At 35.8% G+C, this 26,073-nt stretch overlaps 1 protein-coding gene across 3 annotated transcripts in view; it reads right to left on the bottom strand.

Moving 5' to 3' along the window:
* Window positions 1–7,631: 7,631 nt before the first annotated feature.
* The window catches only part of LOC106621432 (zinc finger protein 436), a 28,104-nt gene continuing 9,662 nt past the window's right edge, over window positions 7,632–26,073 (bottom strand). Inside the window, exons 1-5 of one of the 3 annotated variants that reach the window (XM_014240302.3) lie at window positions 9,409–9,611; window positions 9,130–9,322; window positions 8,940–9,052; window positions 8,504–8,880; window positions 7,632–8,447 (exon numbers count right to left, since the gene is read on the bottom strand). In XM_014240302.3, coding sequence (XP_014095777.1) covers window positions 7,698–8,447; window positions 8,504–8,880; window positions 8,940–9,033 — 1,221 coding nt within the window. In that variant the 5' untranslated portion in view covers window positions 9,034–9,052; window positions 9,130–9,322; window positions 9,409–9,611 and the 3' untranslated portion in view covers window positions 7,632–7,697. The other 2 variants (XM_036362258.2, XM_014240303.3) reach the window with 2 other exon arrangements.

Below are 26,073 nucleotides of genomic sequence, written 5' to 3' on the forward strand. Positions count from 1 at the left end.
ACATGCGTTTGTTTACATCAGTTTTTGCACCAGGTTCTTAAGAAAATTATAGAAACTTTGTTCTGCGCGCTGAAAAAATTTTTTCAGCTATGACTGTCATATTACCCATCAGATGACCGTCACTGTTCTTGTAGGGATGTTGCAAGAGTATAATAAATGTCAGTGTGTTTGTAGTTTCAGTTACACTAGATTTCTTGACCAGCAAAGTGCTTTATTCAAACTAATTTCAGTGTATTAGCTATATAGTGTTGTAACTATTATTATATAAAGTGCCGAGAAAACACATATACATATGTGCACCAGTATACCATAGTACCTATACACCGAACAGGAATGGAGTCATACAAGGGACTCAATTACAGTGAAAGAGAGCAGTTCCTAGGATCCAACTTTTCACACCCGGAAGTATTTTACATATTAAGCCATTTATTATTTATTTATTTTGCTTAGTATAAGTAGAAAATCTGTTTATTATTAAGTCGTCTTCAGAATAGAAGACGTATGAGAGTTCTTCGTGCAAACTCTTTATATAGAGATGGTGAGCAGTCACAAGATACTGGAAGTCACGCTAATCGTAGATTAGATTCCGATGTACGTCTGTCCGAACAAATTATCAGTACAAATCAACAAAGAACCAGGCGGGAAAATCTCGCAGTACGGCCGTTTGAACAAAATTTAAATACTGTTCAACATAGGGCAAGACGTCTAAATCACCAAATTCGCTCTGAAGAGTAAATAAGAAATACTCGAGGTCATAGATCTCGGCTCGAAGACCCCGAGGTTCGATCTGTTGAGCAAATGAGAAATACTTGAGGTCATAGATCTTGATCCGAAGACCCCGAGTTTCGATCTGTTAAGCAAATGAGAAATACTGTTCAACATAGAACAAGATGGCAAGATCACACAAATTCGCTCTAAAGAGCAAATAAGAAATAGTCGATGTCGTAGGTCTCGTCGAGAAAATCCCGAGGTACGTTATGATGAGCAAAGTAGGAACACTAGGGATCATAGAGAACTTCGCGAAAGAAATTCTGAGTATAGGAATTTAGAGCGCATTCGTGATCAAATGCAAAGAGAACATACAAGAAGAAATCCTGAAATAAGGGGAGAGGTGCGTGATAGAGAAACACAACGTCGACAGCTTAGTAGGAGGGGTATGAGGAAAGAAATTTTGAAACAGAGACGTCTTAGACAAAATCAGGTTCGCCTTTGTAGAGATAACCCGGTCGGTAGGCAAATTGAAATTCGAAAGGCAGTCCCAACGATTCCGATTAACGAGAGAAAATAATATTATAGAAACTGATTATAGTGGCAATTTAACAGATTTCAAAAAAATTTATTTCCAAAATATAAATAAGGGCCGTACTAAAATATGTATTTGCGGCGGATTATGGTTTTCCGACCAAGTTCGCAAATTAAAATTTGAAACTATTGCCCAAGGTCAATTGAATGCTGCATCCGCCTTCGTTTTAATGCAAAAGTTTTCTTCAGAAGATGGAAATTAAAATTTTTGTGCTACTTGCAAAAATGCGGTTGTTAAAACAACGTTCCAAAAATATGTTCAGCTAACGGTCTATACTTTCCTGAAATACCGGATTTTTTGAAAGTTTTAACCTTAATTGAAGAACGTCACATAATGCCTAGATTGCATTTTATGACAATCCGTCCGTTAGGATAGGAAGGTCAAAGTTTGCTCAAAGGTGCTGTTGTTAATATACCAATTTCTGTTAACAATATTGTGACATCTCTACCAAGGTCCTTTGATGAGGCTCATGTGATACAAATTCACTTAAGAAGGAGTTTGGAATACAATCACGATTACAAGATCGATACCATACGCCCCGCGAAGATTATGGAAGCTTTGCAATTCTTAGTGAATACCCCTCTGTTCCCCTACATATTAATGGGAACTGGATTTCAGAATTTAATAACCAAGAAGCAACTGCAGAGGATTCCGGATTGGTTCAATCTTTTCAAAAACTCTTTTGGACAATATTCCTGTAGAAAACATAGACTATAACCGTTTAGTTATAGCGCCAGGTGAAGGGCAAATACCAATTGACATAATTCAAAATAATAATTCAGAAAAGTTGTCATTTGGAACAATACACGTTGGGCAGAAACGTACATGCTCTGAAACATATAGCAAGATAATACGTTCTGAAATTCGCCGTTTTGACATAAGAACGTGTACCATTCCAAAGTTGTTCTATTATTACAAAAATTAGAACTGCAACAAATTAAGAATAGTAAACACATTTGCCTTAGAAAGTTTTCAGGTCGCAACCGAGTTACGGCCCTAAATTTATTAAACGAAAACTTTGTTCAAAACTTGATTCAACACGATGATAGTTACAAGGTTTTGAAAGGCGTTAGATCTTCTCCTGCACACTGAGAAGCTGAGAAGAAAAAGGCAATCGCTATGATTTTACAATTTGGGCTTCCAACCTTCTTTATCACTTTATCGGCTGCAGAATCTCAGTGGGTTGAGCTTTTGGTCGTCCTCTTTAAAACCGTTGATTCTAAAGATATTTCGGAAGACGAAGCCAACAGTTTAACAACCCAAGATAGATATCGCTTAATTCGGTCAGACGCGGTTACTTGTGCTAGACATTTTAACTACCGCTATCGACAATTCTTAGTTTTTTAAAGATAATGCCGGCATTTTTGGAGAGCATTTTGTCACAAATTTCTACTCATCATAGGAAATTTTATTCCTCCTAACAAATTTTCTGAATCGGATCCTGTATTTAGGGAACTGAGGGAATTGAACACAAATAAAGTTCTGACAACAAGTTTAAATATTATGATTTCCCGAACATCAGGACATCAAATTTTATTCCATAATGTTCAGAGTCTTCACGCTCACATTAATGATATAAAAAGCGATGCTATCTTCAGATATTTTATGTTTTGTAGAAACTTGGAGTTATTCTTGCGAAAGTTTGGATATACCAGGATTTACTTCAATTAACGAGCTGAGGATAGATAGCACGGAAACAAGCAACAGAAATAAACGGGGCATTATAATATATGCAAAGCATAGTTTTGCTGGTCTATAGAATCTAAGTGTTTTTTTAGGCCGCAAAATTTTAGAAGCGATTTTGTTTAAATTTTTCAATATTAATATTCTGGTTCTATATAGAAATTCTGCTTTCTCTGTCAGACATTTAATTGTAGAACTTCAGGAAGTCTTTACTTCTGAGTTGTGCAATCAAAATGTGCTAATTGTTGGATATTTTAACATTTGTTTAATGTCCACAGGGACTAAAATAGGAAATCTGCTCCAAGAAAAAAACTTTAGTTCCCTGCTTGGTGTAGAATATTCAACTACACCTGCCGGTACACAAATTGATTGAGCATTTTCAAACATGGATCCTTTCCATGTAATGCAATTACTTTTGAGACAGTACACAGCTATCATGACAGTATTTGTGTCTCTATTTCGAAACAAATTTTTAGACTTATTCCAATAGTTCTTCATTTTTTTTTTCAAATATAATCGAATTAGAATGGTATAGAAATTTTGACAATAGTTTTTAATTCAATTTTCAATTTAAGGAAAATATTAAAATAATCTAATTAAGAAAATTTAAATTATATGTATAATTTGTTATTATATAAGACATTATTGTATAAATTATGATAGAAATTAAATAGTATAAGGCAAAAAGAAATATAATTTGGATATATGTATAAGAATCTCTATAATAATTTATGTTTCATATTGTAAATATTATATAAAAATTAATATAATAGTATAATTTTTAAAGTTATTAATATTTATTATTTTTAAGATAAACATGTATAATATTATCGATATAACAATAAGAAATGTTATTCATTGTCCAAAAACGATTTCTTTTCATACTCCTCAATACAGTTATAATGCATTCTATATAAAATCAATTATAACCGTACACAAAAAACACAAGAACGATTTCGCATAATTTGAGTAAATTTAGTTTATAAATTGCTCTAATTAATTTCACTGTGAATGTAAATAACTGAGGCAACAGTATACGATTTAACGATAGTTTGTGTATTCAGAAAAATTACAGAAAAAGTTTTTCTTCCAACATATTTTTAATACTGATGCTACTTCGTATATTCTTCTAAATTTTAATTAAAGTTTAAAATTAAATTAAATTTCTTCTAAATTTGTATTATAATTGAAATTTGCGAGAGGTTTTACATCACCGTGCTAAAGTCGACGAGCGTTTGCATCAACATCTATCTGCTCAACCGCTACGTACACTAGCAAAACTTTTCAAAATGAAATAATCGAGATCTATCAGAACTTGATTACAAGATACATTATCAATAATGTTAATAAATCCCACGGATTCTAGTAGATGGTACAACAGATAGTCCAGCAATGAGCGGTGAATTTCATGGAGCTCAAGCATACGTATGTATATACATACATACATATGTACATTGCGCTGCTCATAGCTTGAATTTAGCTATTAATTCATCTCTACAAAAATTCCTGCGTTGACACAAAATATTGAAGAATGTAATCGGAAGTCTGAAAACAAAATTCAGAAGCAGAATGGAATGAACCCGTTCCAATTTAAGTACATATATATATCGAATTGCATCCATTTGTAGTACTAGGAGAAGCAAAACGAAATTTCAAATCTTTGACTTTATTATGGGATCGGTACATTCAGTGACTTTACCTCTTATTCTGTAATTGTAGTTATCTGATGAGAATCTTGCAGAAACAATGAAATTAGCAGAAGACGCTTCAAACGAAATTGAATGTGTGCGGCAAAATGCAGACAAAAACTTTCATTTGATCTTCTAACTCGTTGAAGAAGTATGTACTGAACTAGACACAGAAATCAAGGTACTACGATACAGTAGTCGCCAAATGTATTGTTTTCATTACAAAATGACGCATTTTACATTCCTTTTCTCGACACGTATATTGGCCAATTGAAGAGCAGGTTTTTAAACCATTTCGCCATACCCTCTCGACGTGTTAGACATTGTAAACAACACATCTTTCCCAAATATTTTTAAGATTTTACGTATACTCGCGCTTTAGCCCCCGTCAACTTGAACGAAGTTTTTCAAGTTTGAAAGGAATCAAAGCAACTTGCGGAATGCAGCAGGGTAAGAGAGACTCAAAGGTGGCCTCCCAAAACGCTTCCTCGTCCCTCGATCCGCCACTGGTGCAAACAAATATGTACAAGTTAGAATGGACTAAGTTTGGATGTAATCGAACTCTTGCAACTTGCAAGGATCAAAGCCTGGAAATACTTTCAGGTTTCGGCAAAACTTTATGTTAAAAAAAGTTGCGAAAGAATTTAACATTCATTGTTTGAAGAAGTCGTGAATGGATTACAATCAAATTAGGTATCTTATTAACTTATGTATATTATAAGTTGTTGACTACTTAGTTTCATTAATACATTTAGCATGTCCGAAAAATAGTATTAACAATATCAACCTAATTAACTTAAGTAAAATATTTGTGTTATAAACTCAATCAAAGGGCTACTTTTAATATACAAACGTCAACAAGAGGATGACGAATTCCAATTTTATTCTGGATTAATGAAAATCATTATAAATAGTATATGGGAGTTGGGCTATATTCAATATTATACTTTCACTTTATTTTGCTAAGATATCTTACATGTTGACCAATATATACGGCATAAAGCCAATCGGAAGTTTGAAATTCGTATATAATTGACCAATATACAAGTATATGGCGCCCAGGGCCATTTTTGTAAGAGAATACACTATTATTAAAAAGAGATTCACTGAATTTCACTAAGATTTTTTACATATTGATCAATAGATGTGGCTCATTTATTAAGTGAATTATCGCACTTGCAGTAGTTTTCAACACAACCGTTATATGGGGAGTGCGCGTGGTTATTACCCGATTTTACCCATTTTCACTGCGTATAAGAAGGTGCTAAAAGGACTTCTTCTCAGTTGTCCGATATATATGTATATAACTCCATATCTATCTCGATTGGTTTTAGGTGATACAAACAACCGTTAGGTGAACAAAACTATTACACTGTGTAGCGACATTTAGCAGGAGTAAAAACATGCATTTGGCTGCATAAATCACGAGGTACAATAGCGGTACACATAACGGGATATTGGCATCAAAATATGAAACAAATTTTTAATGTGATGATTCTTTATCTGCATTGCTAATTCTCGGAGAACCTTAATATAGGAGTGTTAGACATTCGCTTTCAAAAATTATGTTTAACCTAAAATATATTCACAAATTTAGGAAGTTAAGTTCCATTATCTATCAGCAATTTGAATTAATTATTGTTAAATTATTGGATTTTTCTTCAGCGGAAACGTTTTAGAGATAAATTGGAAAATGGTAACAAAAAATAATGAGAAACTTATAAGGAAATCCAAGATATGGAAGTATATTTTGCTTAAATAGTAACCAATGCCTTAAATTATAGGAATTATAAATTAAAGTTTTTAAAAATTTTTCATACTACATGGAATACTCTATTTTAAGGAACTAGTTTTTCCATTTATTTAGCATACATTTTAATTTATATATAATATATGCACTATGGAAATATTAATACATCATTTGTGAATATGTTGTGCAAAAATTTGAAGACAAAAACATTTTTCTTATTAAAAATTTAAAGATTTGTTTAGTACATGTAATCAATCCCTTTTTTAGGTGACAACTGTATGCACATATTTGTAAATGAGAAATATTTATTTTTTTGTAGATAAACTTTAAATACATTCATTATTACTAAATATGACTTCGTCATATTTTGTTTATAATAAAATATTTTTAAATAAGAAAATCTAAATATACATACATTTTTGACAACATAGTTAATAAAATATTAAAAAATTATGTAAACAAGATCATTTTTAAATAATACCCATATTTTCAAATAATAAACGATTTTGCGCATAGATGTTTTTAAAATCGTGAATATCCGAGATCAAGAAATACAATAACTTTATGTTACTTTATATACATATATTCTATTTTATACATACAACTTAAGATTGTAAATTTTATCCACGAAATAAAGTACTAATACTTTATCGCAAATATGTACGTATGCATTTGCGTGGATATACAATTGTATGCGAGTGGTGAGGAATTTGAAACATCATTTGGGATATATGTATATATATACGCGGTATATGTATATATATACGCAGTAAATGTATATATATACGCAGTATATGTATATATATACGCAGTAAATGTATATATATACGCAGTATATGTATATATATACGCAGTATATGTATATATATACGCAGTATATGTATATATATACGCAGTATATGTATATATACACGCAGTATATGTATATATATACGCAGTATATGTATATATATACGCAGTATATGTATATATATACGCAGTATATGTATATATATACGCAGTATATGTATATATATACGCAGTATATGTATATATATACGCAGTATATGTATGGCAAGATGTAAAAATTTTGGAAATCTCAATGAATATGTTTCCAATTGCTGCCAAATAATAATGTTAAAATTTTGGCTTATTACTCACATTACGAACGAAACTCGTCAATTATATTATATAATAACCATCCAAATATTTTGGATTGTATAACCCATTTTTAGTATAATGCATTTATATTTATTTATCCATATAACATACGTTTACCATTTGCTTAATATAACTACCGAAATTTAGTATGAGTTTTAATATGTTTTTTTAAATGATCACTACGCATGAACCGCCGCTCACATTCTATGCATACAAAAGGTTTCTCTCCGGTGTGAGTGCGAAGGTGACGATTGAGATCATCCTGTCGTTTAAATGACTTTTTACAAAGGTTACACCGACAAGGACGGTGGGGATCAATTAAATTTTCCAAAGTTTCTTTTCCCAGTTGGGCCCAATCCATAAATGCTCCCTGTACAGGTAGCATTGTTAAATGTTGTTCTGTCGTATCAGAATGCTGCTTCTTGATTGTCTGTGTCACGAATTCAGAAGATATTTGATCTTCCGACACCAAATCTGAGGTTCTTGGTTCGTTTGTTTCGGGTGGCACTATATGGTATTCATCGCTATTTTCCGGCCGTTCTAATTTTATTTTTATAGGTTTGTGACCCAATAAGCCATCAGATGTTAGCTTTTCAGCTACTGGTTTAACTTTCGCATCAGACGTTACATCTTTAGACTGACCACAATTTTCAATTAGAGCTGCCATAAAATGCATCCCGTTGCTATATTCTTCAGTTTCGCTAGGAAACTCTGAATCATCATAGCTATTTTTAGAATCCGATGATTCGTTCAAAAAACATCCCTTTTTGGACCGTCTTTCCTCCTCTTGCAATCGTACTTTTTTAGTACAATTTTGCATCTGTTTAGCATGAGTAGCAAGGTGTTTTGTTAGATGGTCACTACGAGAGAATTTCTTTGTGCACTGTGAAAACGCAAAGCAATTTTAAAATGTTAAAATTGTATTTATAAGTTTCCAACCTGTATACATTCAAACGGTTTTTCTCCCGTATGAGTTCTGACGTGACGATTAAGCTCATCGGATCTAGTAAATCCTTTACCACAGTTTTGTTGTGAACAAACAAAAGGTTTGATTCCAGTATGCCAGGTTAAATGTGAACGTAAATGAGAACTCTTTCCATAACTTTTCGTGCAATTTTCATAGGGACAGGCAAACCTTCGTTTGGGATCTATCGGATTTGGGATGGCCATCAGCTTAATTGTTGGTGTAAGACGGATTTTAGGACTATTCGTACGTTCATTGAGATTTATATTGCAAACATTTTTAAACTTTAAAATACTTTCTGGGCGGTCATCAATATCTTCGGGAGGTTCATGCTTTATCTCCGATCTTAATCCTGGAATCAATAAAACTAGACCGTTATTCACGGTAAATGTATAATCATATCTACATTACCATCACTCCCACATATAGCAGTTGGTAACAACAGCGATGTTGCAGCTGACGTCATCTCTTGTGGTGTGGGCGTGTCATTTATTGTGGCAGACATTTTGTCGAGTACTTTCAATCTATTTTTTATTCAAATATTGACTATTAGTATATTAGTATATTTATTTGTATAATATATGAGTATTTTAATAAGTACTTTTGGACTGTGAAGCTAGATGTTCGATTTGCTTTTAAGGTTTTCTCGTCGCTATTTTTCAGTAGGCGTTCCCGTTTGTTTTAGTAGTCCAATCCCACCCCGCTTATCTTTTCAATTTTCGTACACTATTGTTTTTCCATTTGTACAAATAACAATCTTTAAAACATACAGTATCTTTTTCCGCCGGCTAAAACTAAACAATAACAATGTTTTACAATCAATAAATTAATTATGTTAGCCACGTTTAAAACTGATTTTTTTTAATCCATGTCCACATACCGGGGAAACCAATTGCATTTACTATGCACAATAAATTACAACGTCGCACAATGGCATTACCAACATAAATTTATTCTAACTAATATTGTCTTCACACAGTGTTTTAATTAGCATCTCAATTGCACGAATAGGCATCTCCGAAAACTATATAAGATATTTCAATTTCACATAGTAATATTCAATAGGTAAAAGCCTTGGTTAATAATAGAGATAATATATGCATGTACATATATTTAGGCCTCATATAGGATATCTAGCTTCTCAAATTAATTTTAATTATGTATATTTTTCTATAAAATGGAAATCGAAGAATATCCAAAAAATACATTAAAAAATCTCAGAACTTATTTCTTTCCTTAGTGGCACCACTATCAAATGTTATAAGAAATATGAACTTTGACAACGCTCTCTCGAATCAAAAGGTTTCTTCCATTGTATAATTGTTACCTATGTGTGTAACATCCGTGATCACCTCATCGGATCTGCATTTTTTTGACACAGAGATGTAAATAAAAGGAATGTATTTCAGTTTAACAACTTGTTTGTGAACATGTATTTGTAATGGAGAATATAAATGAAAACTTTCAAGAATATTTTCGAAACAAAAGATTATTATATATATATTTCTTTTCCTCACCACCTCTGAGGTGTTCGGTTCCCCAGGAGGCCTATATTTACCCATATAATATATACAGTTTTTAAACAATCTTAATTTTCTTAATAATTACACCTCGAAAAGATATATACATAAAATCAGGTACATGAATATAAATTACATTAACAATTTAACATTAACAATATAAGTTGAAATATTCAACTTGATTTTACCAAAAACGAAAATAGGTATAAAAAATGAGGTACAATTCAGGAAAATAACAATAATCAAAACAATATACGAAGTAACAAATAATATTTACAAAGTATTCTAAATCACCGTTACACAATAATATATTTGATAAAATTGGAAACATTTAATAATATTTTAATACAATAAATAATAATTTAAATAATACTATGTAAATTTAATCTTTAGGAATTAAAACAACTGAAAAATATTTGAATATGTAATAAAAACATTCTTAAAGTTATAAATTTTAAAACATAACACGGCAACACACTATAGCAGATTTGTATCATTTGGACCTTTTAGTAGCAGAATATTGGTTGTGAGTCCGTACCAAGTGTGACTTTAGTAGAGAATATAAGTAGGCAACCCGTACCAATTGTGAATTTAGTAGTAGAACTTTCGAGGCAACCCGTACCAAGTGGGATATTTTTGCGTGTGAATTAGTGAAAATCTTAGGATTGGTTATTAGGACGGCTTTTACGTTGGGACTCTTTTGACCCTAATTTTTTTCAAATTCTCTTTTGGTGTCGCTCTGTGCATTCACACGGGCAAAAAGAGTCCAGCGCTCGAGTCTACTTTTTCTGCATACCTTTTCAAAAATTTTCGTAAATATTTGTGCGGTTCGACTGCGCAACACTTAGAGCGTGTTGCATGTCATTTGTATGTTGAGATGTTGGTGACACATTTTGCTTGCAATGAATTACCATGAATATGGTAGAACAATATGCACAATACCTACCCGCTTAATAGTTTCAAAGAAATACTTAAGACGGGAATTCCCTAATCCACCAGAATGTATTGAATATCCGCTACTAATATTTTCAAGGCCAAATTTATAACAGGAATTTCCTAATATTTAAGTATTAAAAATTTATAATTTCTTTACTCCATATTTTTGTCTATTTATTATAAGACATCCTTGAAGTAATTACAGTTCTCATTTTAAATAAAATAATATCGAACTAACTCTTTTGCGGTTAAAAGAAATATATATGAAAGCATCTTAATATTTTATGTTAATATAAAACACCAAAGTTACCATTTTTATTAGAATTATTTTATGTATACATTATTACATTTAATACCGCTATATGTTATTAAAAATGGAAATTAAATATTTGTGAGTATCTTAATTTTTTCCTCCTTATTTACAATTTTTCAACATATTTCTATTATTCTATGCATACATATTTGCATATTACATACCAAAAATAGATAACAGAATTCAAACTGGATTATTGGGCTTGATGGGTGCATTAGAAAGACGGTGGTAGTCAGCACAGGAAGCAGATCTTCCAAATGAAGTAGCGAAATCGCCGCCAGAGAGCCAGTGAGTATTTGCAGGAGTTTTCTACAGAGATTGAGAGGTAAGCTCACTTAGCTTATGCACATAAATCCGTGAAATACATCGAGGACACGAAAATTCAGACTTTCGTCAATGGAATACGAGATAACACTACACGCTTCTCTGGGTTAGCATGTTTGACATTTGCGGAAACCGTTTCGTATGCTCTAACACAGGAAACTGCATCTCTGCTTAACAGTAATAATTAATCATAAAGTAGAAATAGAACACACTTGGGTGAACCAATTACTTGAAAAAATTGACAACATGCAGAAAGCACGAAAACGCGTAAAAAAAATTATGGTGTGGTTAAGTGCTTTAACTGCGGAAAAAGTGATCATATTGCACGTAACTGTAACCAGTCCAGTTATCCAATTGGACGTAAACGCAAAGCTGAGGAAGATCAAGCAAATGTCAAATCCAACCAGTCGTTAAACTAAAGCGAACCAGCCGAAAAGGGCTCGGGCTTACTCCCGCAAGCAAATGCCCTGTAATCTCCATTTCACAAATAAGCAGGAATACGAGTATCACATTCCATAATTCTATCTGATCTGGTTGAAAGTTGCGTACTGCAACTGTAGAAGATACCCAAGCTCTCGGAAAAGTAACATGCGAGATCGTAATTGGAAAGGCATCCGTGTTACACAATTTTATAGTGGCAGATATCGTTGACGAAGTCATAATTGGAGTAGACTTTCTAGCGAATCAAGAATTTAAAATTGACATGGAAAACAGGAGTATGTCCTATAGAAATATGGAAGTGCCACTTACGTTCGGTTACGATAATAAGTACAACGTTAGGCGAGTGATAACAACAGAGAGTCAGCAGATTCCACCAAAATCAGAAGCAGTTATTTGGGCAGAAATAGATGGAGATTATGGGCCAAACAAGTGGTGGATTGTTGAGGCCACAAAAGAATCTACATCAAACTTACTTATAGGAAATGACAAGACAGGATAAACGTGTTCCAGTAAGAGTACTAGTGCAAGTTACCAATCAAACTCTTTAAAGGAGATATATTGGGGCAGTGTCAAGAGATTGAGGCCGTGATAAATTACGAAATAGGTCTTGAGGAAGATTCCATGGACGAAAACGATATATCGAGTGAAATTAACGCATGGACCGAGGAACTAGAGGCAAACCATCAAACTTCGGCTAAACAACTTCTTCTCAGACATTTATCCATATTTGTTAAAGACGATGCCAAACCAGGAAGAACCAAAGTTGTGAAACACTTTATTAACACAGGTGATGCAAGACCAATCGGGCAGGCTTATCGAAGCGTTCCATTAGCAAAACGGGAAGTTGTAAGCTAGACCATACGTGAAATGAGCAAAAGCGGGGTAATTGAACCATCAGAGGGTCCATTGAGCTCACCTGTAGTACTTGTGAAGAAAAAAGATGGCAACATGAGATTCTGTGTGGACTATAGAAGATTGAATGATTTATCAAAGAAAGACAGTTATCCATTACCAAGATTCGATGACACGCTGGACTCGTTATCATAGATTATGTAACGCTCCTGCTTTGAGAGACTAATGGATAAGGTATTAAAAGGATTACACTGGAAGACCTGTTTGGTTTTCCAACGGTTATCTAGTGCTGGTATAAAGCTGAGTCCAAAAAAGTGTTCCCTTTTTAAAAAGGAAGTAAGCTACTTAGGATCCAAAATGACAACAGAGTGCATTTGCACAGCAAATGAAAAGATAGAGGCAGTAAGAGATTGGCCCACTCCTAAAAATTTACATTAATTACGGAGTTTCTTCCGACTGTGTACATATTAAAGACGATTCGTTCCAAATTTTGCCAGCGTAGCTAGTAGCCTCCATGAACCCACGAAAAATAACAGAGTTTTTGAATGGAATAAAGAACAGGGAGTGGCTTTCCAAACTCTGAAGAAACTGCGCCAATGTTACTATACCCGGTTCTAGGATCAGCGTTTATTTTGGATACGGATACTAGTGGATTTGCAGTAAGAGGCGTTCTATCACAAGTCATTGATGAGCATGAGAAAGTGGTTGCGTATTACAGCCAGATCATAAGCAGGTCAGAGAGAAATTATTGTGTTACTCGGAGGAAATTACTGGCGTTGGTGAAGTGCATTAAACATTTTCATAAGTATCTTTATGGCCAGCGATTTCGGGTGAGGATAGATCATGCAGCATTAAAATGGCTTCTACAATTCAGGGCAAAGTTCCCGAGCCTGATGATTGTTCCGAAAGTAAGTATTCCCGAAATTCTCAACGAGCTGCACAACAGTCCAAGTGGAAAACACATATGGGTATCACAAAAACCTTGGAGAAATTAAAACAAAGATTTCATTGGGTTGGTTGTCGTCAATTAGTTACGGAGATGGATCGCCAACTGTGTCGAGTGCATTGCTACTAAAGGGCCTAGGTCCAGGATTGATGGTCCATGCGCCATTTGAGCGAGTTGCCATGGATGTATCTGGTCCATTTCCTATCAGTAAATTAGGAAACAAATATGTGTTGGCAGTCATGGGCTATTTCAGCAAATGGGCAGAAACATTAGCGGATGTATTTATCAACAATTTGGTACTAAGATATGGTATTCCATTACCATTACATTTTGACCAAGGAAGAGTTAGCTCTAATACAGGATATATGCCAGAAACTGGGTATCCCGAAAACCCGTACAATTGCACTACATCCGCAGTCCGATGGCATGGTGGAACGATTCAATCGAACTTTGGAAGAATATTTGAGAAAAGTTGTGGACAAGTATCAAACAGATTTGGATACCCATATATCCTTGTTCCTGATGGTTTGTCAACAGCATCCTAGAAGATGAGATGATGGATATACATGCTATGGTGAGACAGTGCACCAAAATTATAAGCGATAAAATGAAAGAAAAATACGACAAAGCATGAACTTTGAGGGTTTTATTGAAGGCGATTGGGCATTGTTATATAATATAATCTACAACGAAAGAAACGGTTACCTTCCAAATTATAGTGTAATTGGAAAGGACCATACCAGGTAATTAAACGACTCAACCACCAAGGAATAAAATGAAGGTGGTTCATCTGGAACGGCTTGCAGCGTTCGGTACCACAAATATGTCTAATCGGAATGATCAGACTCAGGTGGAGGGCAGTGGGGCGAACACGAATACCAGAACAAATCAGAATCGACGGAAACTGCCAGAAGCAACTACACAGCGAATTCGTAGTTGCCAGAATGTTCTAGTAGCGAACTTTTGTTAAAGCAGCAGACACAGTTCTAATTACAGTGTTGCCATGTAAAAAGCAATTAAGCTATAAGCAATAAGTTGTAAACTCGAATAGCGAGCAATAAGTGTTAAGTTGTTGAAATTAGAAATAAAGATAGGTGTATAGCCATTAAAATGAGATTTTTGTTTAACAATCCAGTGATTGAACTCAAAAGTGAGTTACAAGAAAGACGAATTAACGAGTAATCCGTTACAATATTTATAAGTTGTCACAAATTTATCTACCTCGGGAGTTGTGTAAAATTCTTACATTCGGATTCACCACGGAAAACGTAAAAATTTCACTTTTATTTGTCAGAATTATAATTTAAAGTTTGGCACACAGCCTTAAATGACGATACGCTTACAGATTCGTTTATTTACAATGGGCAAACGACTCTGCATATAATTTATATGTATAAGTTAATGGGTTGCGGTCCCACGCTGTTGATAGATGCCTAGCTTGGATGTGGTGAAACGCAGTCGGTTGATTGCGTTGGGAGCTTTACTTATCGCTGGCTTCTGGCTCAGTGATTATATCAATAATAAGAAAGTATGTTATAACGGCAAAGCCGGAGAAAGTACATTTATTGAAAGCCAAATACTAACTGGTTGTGGTAAAAAATTGGATTTAAGGCTAAACCTAAAAGCTGGACCCATAAGCTACAAAGCTACAGCTGGCAAGCTGACTCAGCATAAGCAATAACGTAGACATTTGCAGCATAGTCAAATATCAGATTACGGTAGCTGACCACAGTAGTCAGGCCACTGAACCCACGCGTGAGCGGAATATGTTTGAAGATAAGTGCAGTGCAAGTTTTTTTATATTATTTGTGTGCAATTCTTATGTGTTAACTACTCCCCCCTTTCGGTTATTTTATAGCTGTTGATGAACTTCTGTACCTCCCGCGAAGTTTGTTTGATTTTCATTGTTCATCCTATGGGGTTGCGGCATACTCAAGACTGGGTCGTGACTAACGATGTTAAGCAAAGGTGACCCCGCTATGCCTGGCTCCCTATTTAGTATCTCACATATTACGTGCCATTGATGATTGAGGAGAAACGGAAGGTGACGAGGTGTGTCCCGTTCATAATGATCTCAGGGCCATCGTTTGTACTGACCCTTGCTGTGCCCTCGTAGATGAATATGATTCCATCTACTTGCGAGACAGACTTCAGGGGACTTGGCTGAGTGCGGCAGGAGGCCGCGCCGTTACAGCGCAGGGCTCGTGCAATGGTGTCTTGTGCGGTTACGGTATCATCTAGTAGCTGTAGTCTTTCATATTGATGTGATACCGGGAAGATAGTGACTCTGATACAGATGAGTGAAAAGTGGAATATATTATTATTTTTCATTCATCGTATCTGTAAGCTTATTAATTTGTTTCTGTGTTTCTAAACAAATTACTATTTGCCTATTGTTTGCATCGATTAACTTTGACTCGGACTATCTAACTTTTTCAAAATCGGTCGCATCTGGCATGCTGGCTATTACCTTGAGTGCTGAGCCTAGGAAATCCAGACTTCTTGCCATTCTATGGTGTATTTTTATTACGGACAACACCGTAATATAATTGGAATGAGAATAGTCGATAATCCGAGAATATATGACCCCTAACAATAAAAGAACTGCAAATTTAATCCTGCAAAGATAGAAGAAAAGGGAATAAAGATCGTTGTGTGCTTAACTATTAGCCTTAGTCTCTGCGTGTAAGTAAGTGCTACTTAAGTTTATCATTGTGGACCACCCTCCCTTTAATAAGGACAGACGTTCCCAGATCGACGTGAATCGTTTCCTCGATGCTAAGCGGTGTTAACTTATTTCCTAACCTTTTATTGTTTTTTCGATTTTTCGCCTACTTCAAAAACTCTATTTTGCCTGGTCGGGTGTATGGATAGGTTGTAGGGTATAGTTGACCTCAAAATTAATGTGCAATCACAATGTCTATATCATACCCGTCTTTTAACAGTAATCTAATTGTCTCCAAATTGAAAGCGGCTTCATTGCCGCAATAAATTGTTTTTGTTTGAGGAAACAAATTTAGAAGTTGGATAATGGGCAATTTTATATCTATTATCATGCGAGACGCGATCGGTTGTACAACGACAAACTTCGATAACTTGCCAACGCAATTAAGAAACGATTTTTTATCCGTTGAAAAAATGCATTTGTTTCTTGGTGTGATTGCCGTGTTTCGCTTTGGTACATGTTTTGCAATTGATCACCACCTCATTGGCTAACTTTGCCATTTTCGGGAAAATAAAAATCACGATTTGTTTAATATTTTCCTGAGCGGTCCTATGCGCGCGATTTTGTTCAGTGATGATAATTTCAATTTGTTCACCTTTGCTTGTGTTGTCGACAACGATATTCTTGCAGTGCCAGAACTTAGTTACCGGAAATTTTAAAACCAAATCATGTTGTATACTGGCCAACGTCGGTAAATCACAGTAAATTGCGTTTACTGTGTGGGTACTAACGAGTGGTTTAATTACTTCGAATAGAGTGTTTTTATCTGTATAATTTATTAGGTGGCGTATTTTTCTGCCAAAGAGTATGATGTTTCTTTTTAACGGAAATTTGGCGTCTTCGAGAACGAAATGGTTGGTGGAATGTAGGATAATGATATCTCACAGTGAATCGTCGCAGCATCTGACTGCACTTCATTTTCCAGATTGTTCACATTCTGTCGAGACAAAGCATCCGCCACAAAATTTTCTTTGACGGGTTTGTTGAACACTTTTGCATTGTGTTCATCAATGCATGATTTCCATCTTTTGATTTTCGCATTTGTGTTCCTATCAGAGATAGCGAAGGTGAGGGGTTTGTGGTCTGAACAAATGTTGATTTTTTTTTTACCCTTATAGGTAATTTTGCAATTTACCCAAAGCCCAGACAATAGCTAACAACTCCCTTTTGTTTGTGGCATAGTGCGCTTCGCTTTGTTTTAGCGTTTGCGAAATCATGGTAACTGGTTTGCCTACTTGAGAGAGAACCGCACCGTTGCCGTCCATGGAGGCGTCAGTGGTTAAGTCAAAAGGCTGTTTGAAATCCGCTTACATGAGAATAACATCCTCGGATGCCAGGATATTTTTCAAACTTTCAAAGGCGTTTCGTTGATTTTCATTAAACTCAATTTTCATCTTTCAGTTTTTGCCCCGTTTTTGCATACTACAAAGCCCAAGAATTCAATGCTTTCCTAGATTTGCAAGAATCATTGGAATGCTCGGCGTATCGATCGGCTATTGTTCGCTCATTTATCTTCCTAAAGTCGATTAATTATTTTTATTGCCATTGTTATCAGACAATTTTTTGTCAACAACCCAAACAGGGCTGTTACATGGGGATTTGGATAGTCTAATGATACCATCTTTGACCAGTTGCTTGATTTCGTTGTGTACGGAATCAGAGACCCCATTTGGGTACGGTTATAGTTTGGCATGGATTGGTTTATCAACTATAGTGCGGATCGTGGCAGTGACCAAAGTGTTAAAGAGTAATGCCTCGTTAGATGTCGAAAACGCCTTTGACATTCTCAATACCATGCCTCTGAACTCCTTTTTGACGGAGATGGACACTACTATATCATTAATATCTGTGAAGTTTACACTGTCACAGTAGGAAGTTCAATTGCTTTGATTTGTTTTGGTATTTAATAGTGCTATTTTGTAAGGCCAATGCCGCTCCTGCTTGTGTTAACAAGTCAAACCCTATAATGGCATCAAATGAACTTAGCGTGTGAAGTACAAATGGTGAAATTTGGCCAAAACTATTCATAAGGCATTTGTTTGTTATTCTGCTCGAACCATGTACCGAGCTCACAATGAAGGGTTTTTTGACATGAATTACTTTTTTTTTAGCTCCTTTATGGGCTTAACGTAATTCTTTGCCGCCAACTGTCGTTTGATGTACGGCAGTGAGTCATTGTCACACAGCGACTCAGTGTCCTCTTCAATTTCAATTGCAGAAGCCTCTGCTGCGTTTTCGTATCTTGGCGTTCAGCATTAAGGTCACGTTGCACAACAGCTTTTGGCGTCATTGCCCTGTCGTCATTGAACTGAACGGGCGCATGTCAGCGCAGGTGTCCTCGCAGTCGGAAGAGAATGAAGCGTGTGTACCAGTACAAAGGTCCTCACAGTCGAAAGAGCTAGACGTGCGTATGTCAGCGCAGGTGTCCTCGCAGTTGGAAGAGGAGGAAGCATGTGAACCAGTAAATGGGTCCTCACAGTCAGAAGAGCAAGAAGCTTGTATACCAGCATAAGCGTCCTTACTGTTGGAAGAGCAAGAAGTGTGTATACCAGCACAGGTGGAAGAGCAGGATAAAATTAAACCTGAAATGGATGACTCTTTGCAAAAAGGTCCAGAATGTTCAGTAGAGGTTATTTATACTGCGTTCGAATCCTTCTTTGAGAGTTTTTCAGCACAGTTGTCAGCACCGAAAGAGCTCGACGTGCATATGTCAGCGCAGGTATCCTCCCAGTTGGAAGAGGAGGAAGCATGTGAACCAGGATCTTCACAGTATGAAGAGTAAGAAGCTAGTATACCAACACAAGTGTCTTCGCAGTCGGAAGAACTGAACGCGCGCATGCCAGCGCAGGTGTCCTCACAGTCGGAAGAGGAGGAAGCGTGTGTACCAGTACAAGGGTCCTCACAGTCGAAAGAGCTGGAACTGCGTATGTCAGGGCAGGTGTTCTCACAGTTGGAAGAGAAGGAAGCGCGTGAACCAGTAAAAGGTTCCTCACAGTTGAGGATGGTCCATTCCCCACCAATGAATTAGGAAATAGTCATGTTTTGGTAGTCAAGGACCATTTCAACGAATGGCCACAAGTATACACAATTCCTTACCAAGAGACTGAACCAGTGGCGGAGGCATTCATCAACAAGTGGGTAACGAGATTCGGTGTTCCAATGGAGTTACGTTCTGATCAAGAATGGAATATCGAGTCAACTTTAAGTCAAGGGATGTACCAGAAACTGAGTATCCGGAAAACGGATGGAATTAACTCCAAGAAGAGAAGGACGGCTAACGATGTCAGCACCAGCCTAGACGAGATGGGGGACATAAAATCTTTGTGTTTGGTATCGTATGTCTAATCGGGACGATCAAACTTAAGTGGAGGGTAGTGTGACGAACACGGATGATAGAACAAAATCGAATCAACAATAAACTCCCAGAAGCAACTAGTTAGCGAATTCGTAGTTATCAGAATGTTCTAGAGGCAATGTTTTGTTACAGATTTACTATATAAGGGCTGCCGGATAGTGCAACAGCGAAAAAAATAAACGAGTGATCGCTGATTGTCACTGCTTTCTTTGCCGCTTTAACAGCTTTACCTAGAAACCATCGTAAATATTGTATATATGTTAATGTATGAGCATGCCTACATATTGACGCAGATGTTGCGATCCACGGAAAAATATTTTAGAATTGACAAATATTTTATTTTCTTGTTCAATTTATGATTTTTAGCTTTTGTCATCGTTGAGAAAAGACGCTTGTAGGCAAACGCTTACTCGGGAAGATGTGATGGTGTATGCGCTTGCGGTCATGAATGAAAATGTTTTCGTTAAGTGATTTACTATAAATTTCGGCTATTTGGGTGCTATTGCTAATTTACCCTACTAAAAAAACATCTCAAGAAACTAATTCGTAGCTTTATTATGAGTCCCCTGCGGAACTACCGTTAAGTATTACATCGCAGGGGTAGCTAAGCCTATTGGCTAGAACGTCTTAGAGATTTACAAACTGATTTGGCTCCTTGCCGCGCTATATCGCAGTCGCTCTGGTCTTCGCTGCTCTTCAAGAACCTTTGTGGCCCAACACTTTACATAATCACGCACCTTCTTTGGTCGTAACCTGTGTAGCACTTGATTTTCTGGCGTTAGTCTCTCAAAAATTTGGGTTTCCAATTTTTTTCTATCTGTCTCATATTTCGGACAGTGTAAAAAGACGTGTTCAGAATTTTCTCCCTCACGACCACAATATGAACCAATTTCTGCCTTAATTTGTAAAAGTATACCCTGAAACAACCATGCCCACTTAGGAGCTGCGTCAAATAAAAATCAACGTAGCCATGTTTTATATTACATCAATGTTTTTGATCAACCTGTGCGTCCATTATCCTTTAGATCGTTTTCCACCGTCCTTGCCATTCATTTACTCACTGCTATCTTTCTTCTTCGCACTCTTTAGCTGTTAAAGGCATGTCTACATTTTTGCTTTTATCGTATACTCTCTTATACTCCAAGGCCATTATGTCACGTGGCATTATACCAAATATCACTCCAGCGGCTTCGTGAGATACTGTGCGGAAAGCGCTGAGAACTCTAAGTGCACTTTACCGAAACAAGGATCTAACTGGTTCGGCGTATGATTTTTGCTTTAGAGCGTTAGCCTATACTTGACTTAAGGCTTAAGGCGACATTTGCTTTATAATTAATTCTCGCATCAATTACGTGATGCTATGTCCGTCAATATTTAGTGTGATGTGATGGAACACGGCTTCTGTTTTTCGCCTTGCCAGTTGCAACTTCGCTGTTGTTAGCCGTTCTTTAATTATCAGAGCATATGTATTAGGTGTAGTTCTTTTGCCACGATTGTCACCGCAATATCGTCAGCATACCTTATTATTTGCACTTCTTTCGGAATTGATAGTCAGATAGGCCCGCTACTTCTTCAAGGTGTTTTTCTTCCCGATTGTCTTTTCCATATATTCGGAATAATTCCATCCCACTTATTTATAGCAGTTTTTAATGCTCTGTTTGGAATACCAACTAAACCAGGCACTTTTGAATTACCAAACGTTCCGATGCTTGCAATACCTCAATACATCGGCTGGTGGAAAAACAGGAGGCTCTAGGCCGACAGAGAGTAGTTCTAACTTTGCTTACGTTTGTTGTGCTAAAAACATGGTTTCTACTACATCCTTTAGTAATACAGGACAGGTTGGCATTTGTTCTTTATCGCTCTAATTTTTGACATTACTGCCTTATACGCTCCACCCCATGGGTTTTCATCTGCTTTGTCACAGAGTTCTTTAAAGCATGTATATTTGCTTTTTCTAATTGCTGCTTTACGTTCTTTTCGTTTTGTTTTAAAAATTTCGCGTAGTTGCTCACATTCTACAGTATATCTACTTCTTTGATATTGCCGCCTAACTCTGTGACAGATGTTGTATTCGTAAAGGTGTACGTACGAGTACATATCTACATTTGTGCATGATACGTGCGTATATATGTATGTAAGTTTTAAATGATAAAAGGTAGGATTTATATAAATTAGTATTGTAATATGTTAAGTTTTTTAGTATATTATGTGTATAGTATCAATTGTGTATAACTTGAATACCAAAACATGACTATTTCCTAATTTATTGGTGTGAACTGGCGCATCCGAATTGTATTGTTTCATCTGGCCATGTCTCCTGGATCTTGCTCTTTTAGCTACAATGCACTCAACATATCTTGCAATTCTCTCCATAGCTGATTGACGACAACCAGTCCAATAAAACCTTTGCTTCAATTTCTATAAGGTTTTCGTGATTCTCAACTGCCTTTCGCTTGGGCCTTTCTACTGCACGTTAAGAACTTTAAGAATTTTAACCTTTGGAACAACTATAAGTACTCGGGAGGTTTGCCCATTTTCGCTTTTCCATACTCGATGCAAGCAGCCACACACCAACTTTAAACTGCTCCGCTCTGTCCAATATGCTTTTGCGACTAAGCTTCCTGAATTTATTTCTCCACTTGTTGTACATTGGTTTAACTCCACTTCATGCATTACACCTTCCAATTCTGGACTTTCTTGCAAAGAGTCATCTGTTTCAGGACACCTGAGCTGGTATACACGCTTCGTGCTCTCCAAACTGTGAGGAATCTTGTACTGGTATACACATTTCCTGCTTTTCCAACTGTAAGGACACTTGTGCTGGTATACAAGCTTCTTGCTCTTCTGACCGTGATATCCCTTGTACTGGTTCACATACTTCCCAATATTCTAATTGTGAGGACACCTGAGTTGACATACGCACGTCCAATTCTTTCAACTGTGAGGACCTTTGTGCTGGTATACAAACTTCTTCCTCTTCTGACTGTGAGGACCCTTTTACTGATACACACGCTTCCTCCTCTTCCAATTGTGAGGACACCTGCGTTGACATACGCATGTCCAACTCTTTTAACTGTGAGGTCCTTTGTGTTGGTATACAAGCTTTTTGCTCTTCTGACAGTGAGGACCCTTTACCTGGTGCACAAGTTTCTTGCTCTTCTGACTGTGAGGACCCTTTTACTGGTTCACATGCTTCCTCCCCCCCAACTGTGAGGACACCTGCGCTGGTATACAAGCTTATTGCTCTTCATACTGTGAGGACCCTGGTTCACAACTCTTTTGACTGCGAGGACAGTTGTGCTTATATATGTGCATCCTGTGCTGCGAACTGCTCTTCCAATCGCGTTTCTAACTGTGATATTTGTAGGGTCATTCGTGCATCCTGCTCTTTAAACTGTGTCGACAGTGTTGACATCTGCGATATTGCAGCAAAAATCATGTTCATGTTCACAATCTTTGACGGGCACTGAATATCTTCTTCTAATTCCAATTGAAGCACATATTCGTCAACATCAATGTTTTTTGCTTCCATAGCCTCTCATAACCGTGATTATAATTCGGACTTTACTCCGCTTGTTGCTAAACCACATTTTTCCAGTTCCTTTTTCAGTTGTGGAATCTTCAAATTCTTAAATTTTGCCGTTTTCAAACAATTCTTTCTTTGGGAATTTATTTGACAATCCCACTTCTGACACAAATTGTAACGGATTCCTCGATAAATCGTTTAACTTGTAACTCATTCTCGAGTTAGATCACTGGACTGTTAAATAAAAGTCCCATTTAATAGCTATACACATATCTTTATTTATAATTCCAACAACTTACCACGTACTGCTCGTTATTCGAGCTTACCACTTCTTTCTTATGTCTCAATTGCTCTTAACACGACAATACTCTAACTAAAACTGTGTTTGCTGCACAATCTGGCAGCCCTTATATAGTACATCTTTAATTAAACTTCGCCTCTAGAGCACTTTGGTAACTACGAATTCGCTGTCTAGTTGCTTCTGGCAATTTATCGTCGGTTCGATTTGGTTCTATCATCCATGTTCGCAACAGTATAAAAATATAAGCCAAAAGGCTAAGATGTGGCTGTAATATCAATGCAAACTTCTTAGCAAAATTTTCATTGAATGATCAGGTCTTTTCACGCGTCACTATTAAAATTTCTCCATCGGAGCTAACTGTAGTGAAACACGCTCATCGGATTTTGTAAGGTTTTGACAATTCACACGCTTGTCCATAGTTGGACCTTCTCTATAATTTACGTTCTCTGCGCATACTTTCTTGGATGAATTTAACTTGTGAACTTTGTTGTTGCTCTTACATGTAATTTTTTTTGACAAGAGACCAGAAGCGAGCAGACAAATGGCGAATCGAAGACAGCTAAGAGCATACATTCAACTCTTCTGTCAAAGCAAATGTCTGACGCAAAGCGAAGCAAAAGTTCTATATAAAATATTCTTAAAATAACTCAAAATCACAGTCGAATTGAATTATTTATAAATTGGTAAACTATTTTTAATAGTTGGATTTTAGTTTTGAAAATTATAACTAAAAAACTAAATGTGTGAAAAATCGTGTATACAAATAGAACAATGGCAACATTGGTGAAATGAAAACAGAAGAGAAAAACTGATTTCTGTGTTGCAACTACGGGCACAACTTCTGACAAATTTGGTTTAATACGGGCGATAAGTACGGAAGGAAGGAATGTCGGTGACTGTTTGTGCTTGAATTCAGCTGTCATTAACCCGACTTCATGCGTGCACCAATCTCAAAGTAGTATACACACTAACGATGCAACATGACCGTTTGTGCCATAACAATTAGGCTGTGTGCCAAACGGTAACATTTTTCGATGTGTTGAAATGGAGTGAAAAAAATTTCCTATAGTGTAAATAAATTTTAAATTTTGATGTTTCAAATGAAAAGTAAAATTTTTACAGTTGAACGTGCCAGGCTACTACGACGCTACATGCATTCGGTACACATATATCTTCATATATACAAGCATCTCCTAATCAACTACAAAAATATTATTTTTTTAATATTTAATTCTTATATCTTAATTTTAGTTTGAAATATTTCGACTAAACAATATAAATTCAAAAGGAGTCGTAAGCTTATTTAGAATAATTACGAATTTATAAAAATTTTATAACATACTTGTTATGTATGCAGCGATTATATTAAATTCGTTTATTCCTGAATGCATATCTGTATTCATAATTGTAAGTTGTCAAAATTTTTCCTAGCGCGAGAGCTGGGTAAAATTCTAACATTCGGATTCTTCCCGAAAATAATCACAAACACCTTGGATTAAAATGCCGTAGTTGGATTGGTTAAAACAACTGGTATAATTTGTTCGATTCTGCCATGATTCAAATATAAAAGGTTGTGTCGATAGGCCAAAAACCATAATTAAGAATTAAAAAAAGAATTTCTCAAAATTAATTGGATCCATAATATCAAAATCAGCGTTTAGCTTCGCATTGTTTTGATTTTTTGATTCAAAAATAAGTTTTTCAACCAATGTAAGTGCGTTGTTTAAGTGATAACTGAATACAAAATCATCAAATTGTAAACAGAAAATTCATAAAAAAAATACAGTTTTTTGACCTTATGGATGTGCTGGTACTAAAATGCTCTGTTTTCATTTCCCAAATAAATTTGGTGCGAAACACGTACAAAGTTCCTGATGCATGATGCCAGCATACGACTATCGAATATTTTAATATTCATATGCACTTATTTTCTTATCACATTTATTTTATTGGTACATGGACTTTGAGCAAAAATTATTGAAGTTTTAAACAATATAAATATCCATTTTTTTCCCCAAAAAATATATACCATATGTCAAAAGATTGATTTTTGACCTTTCCATTTCCTGCGTACATCCTCATAAGATTTTGGAACTGTGTATCTAAAAAGCACAGGCATGTGCTTCTATAACTTGATAATACCTGCCCAACGCTATTTCGCAAAAGATTTTGTGAATAGTCGGCAATAGTTAAGGCCGTGCAGTCCAACAATCGGTTAAGTCGCTGACTACCTACCAAGCCACCTATCGGTTAAGTCACCGATAAACTACCCTATAGCGCTACCAGAGATGACTTTTTAAGCT

Source organism: Bactrocera oleae, chromosome 4, assembly GCF_042242935.1.
Source record: "Bactrocera oleae isolate idBacOlea1 chromosome 4, idBacOlea1, whole genome shotgun sequence".
In the NCBI taxonomy this organism is placed as follows: Eukaryota; Metazoa; Arthropoda; class Insecta; order Diptera; family Tephritidae; genus Bactrocera; species Bactrocera oleae.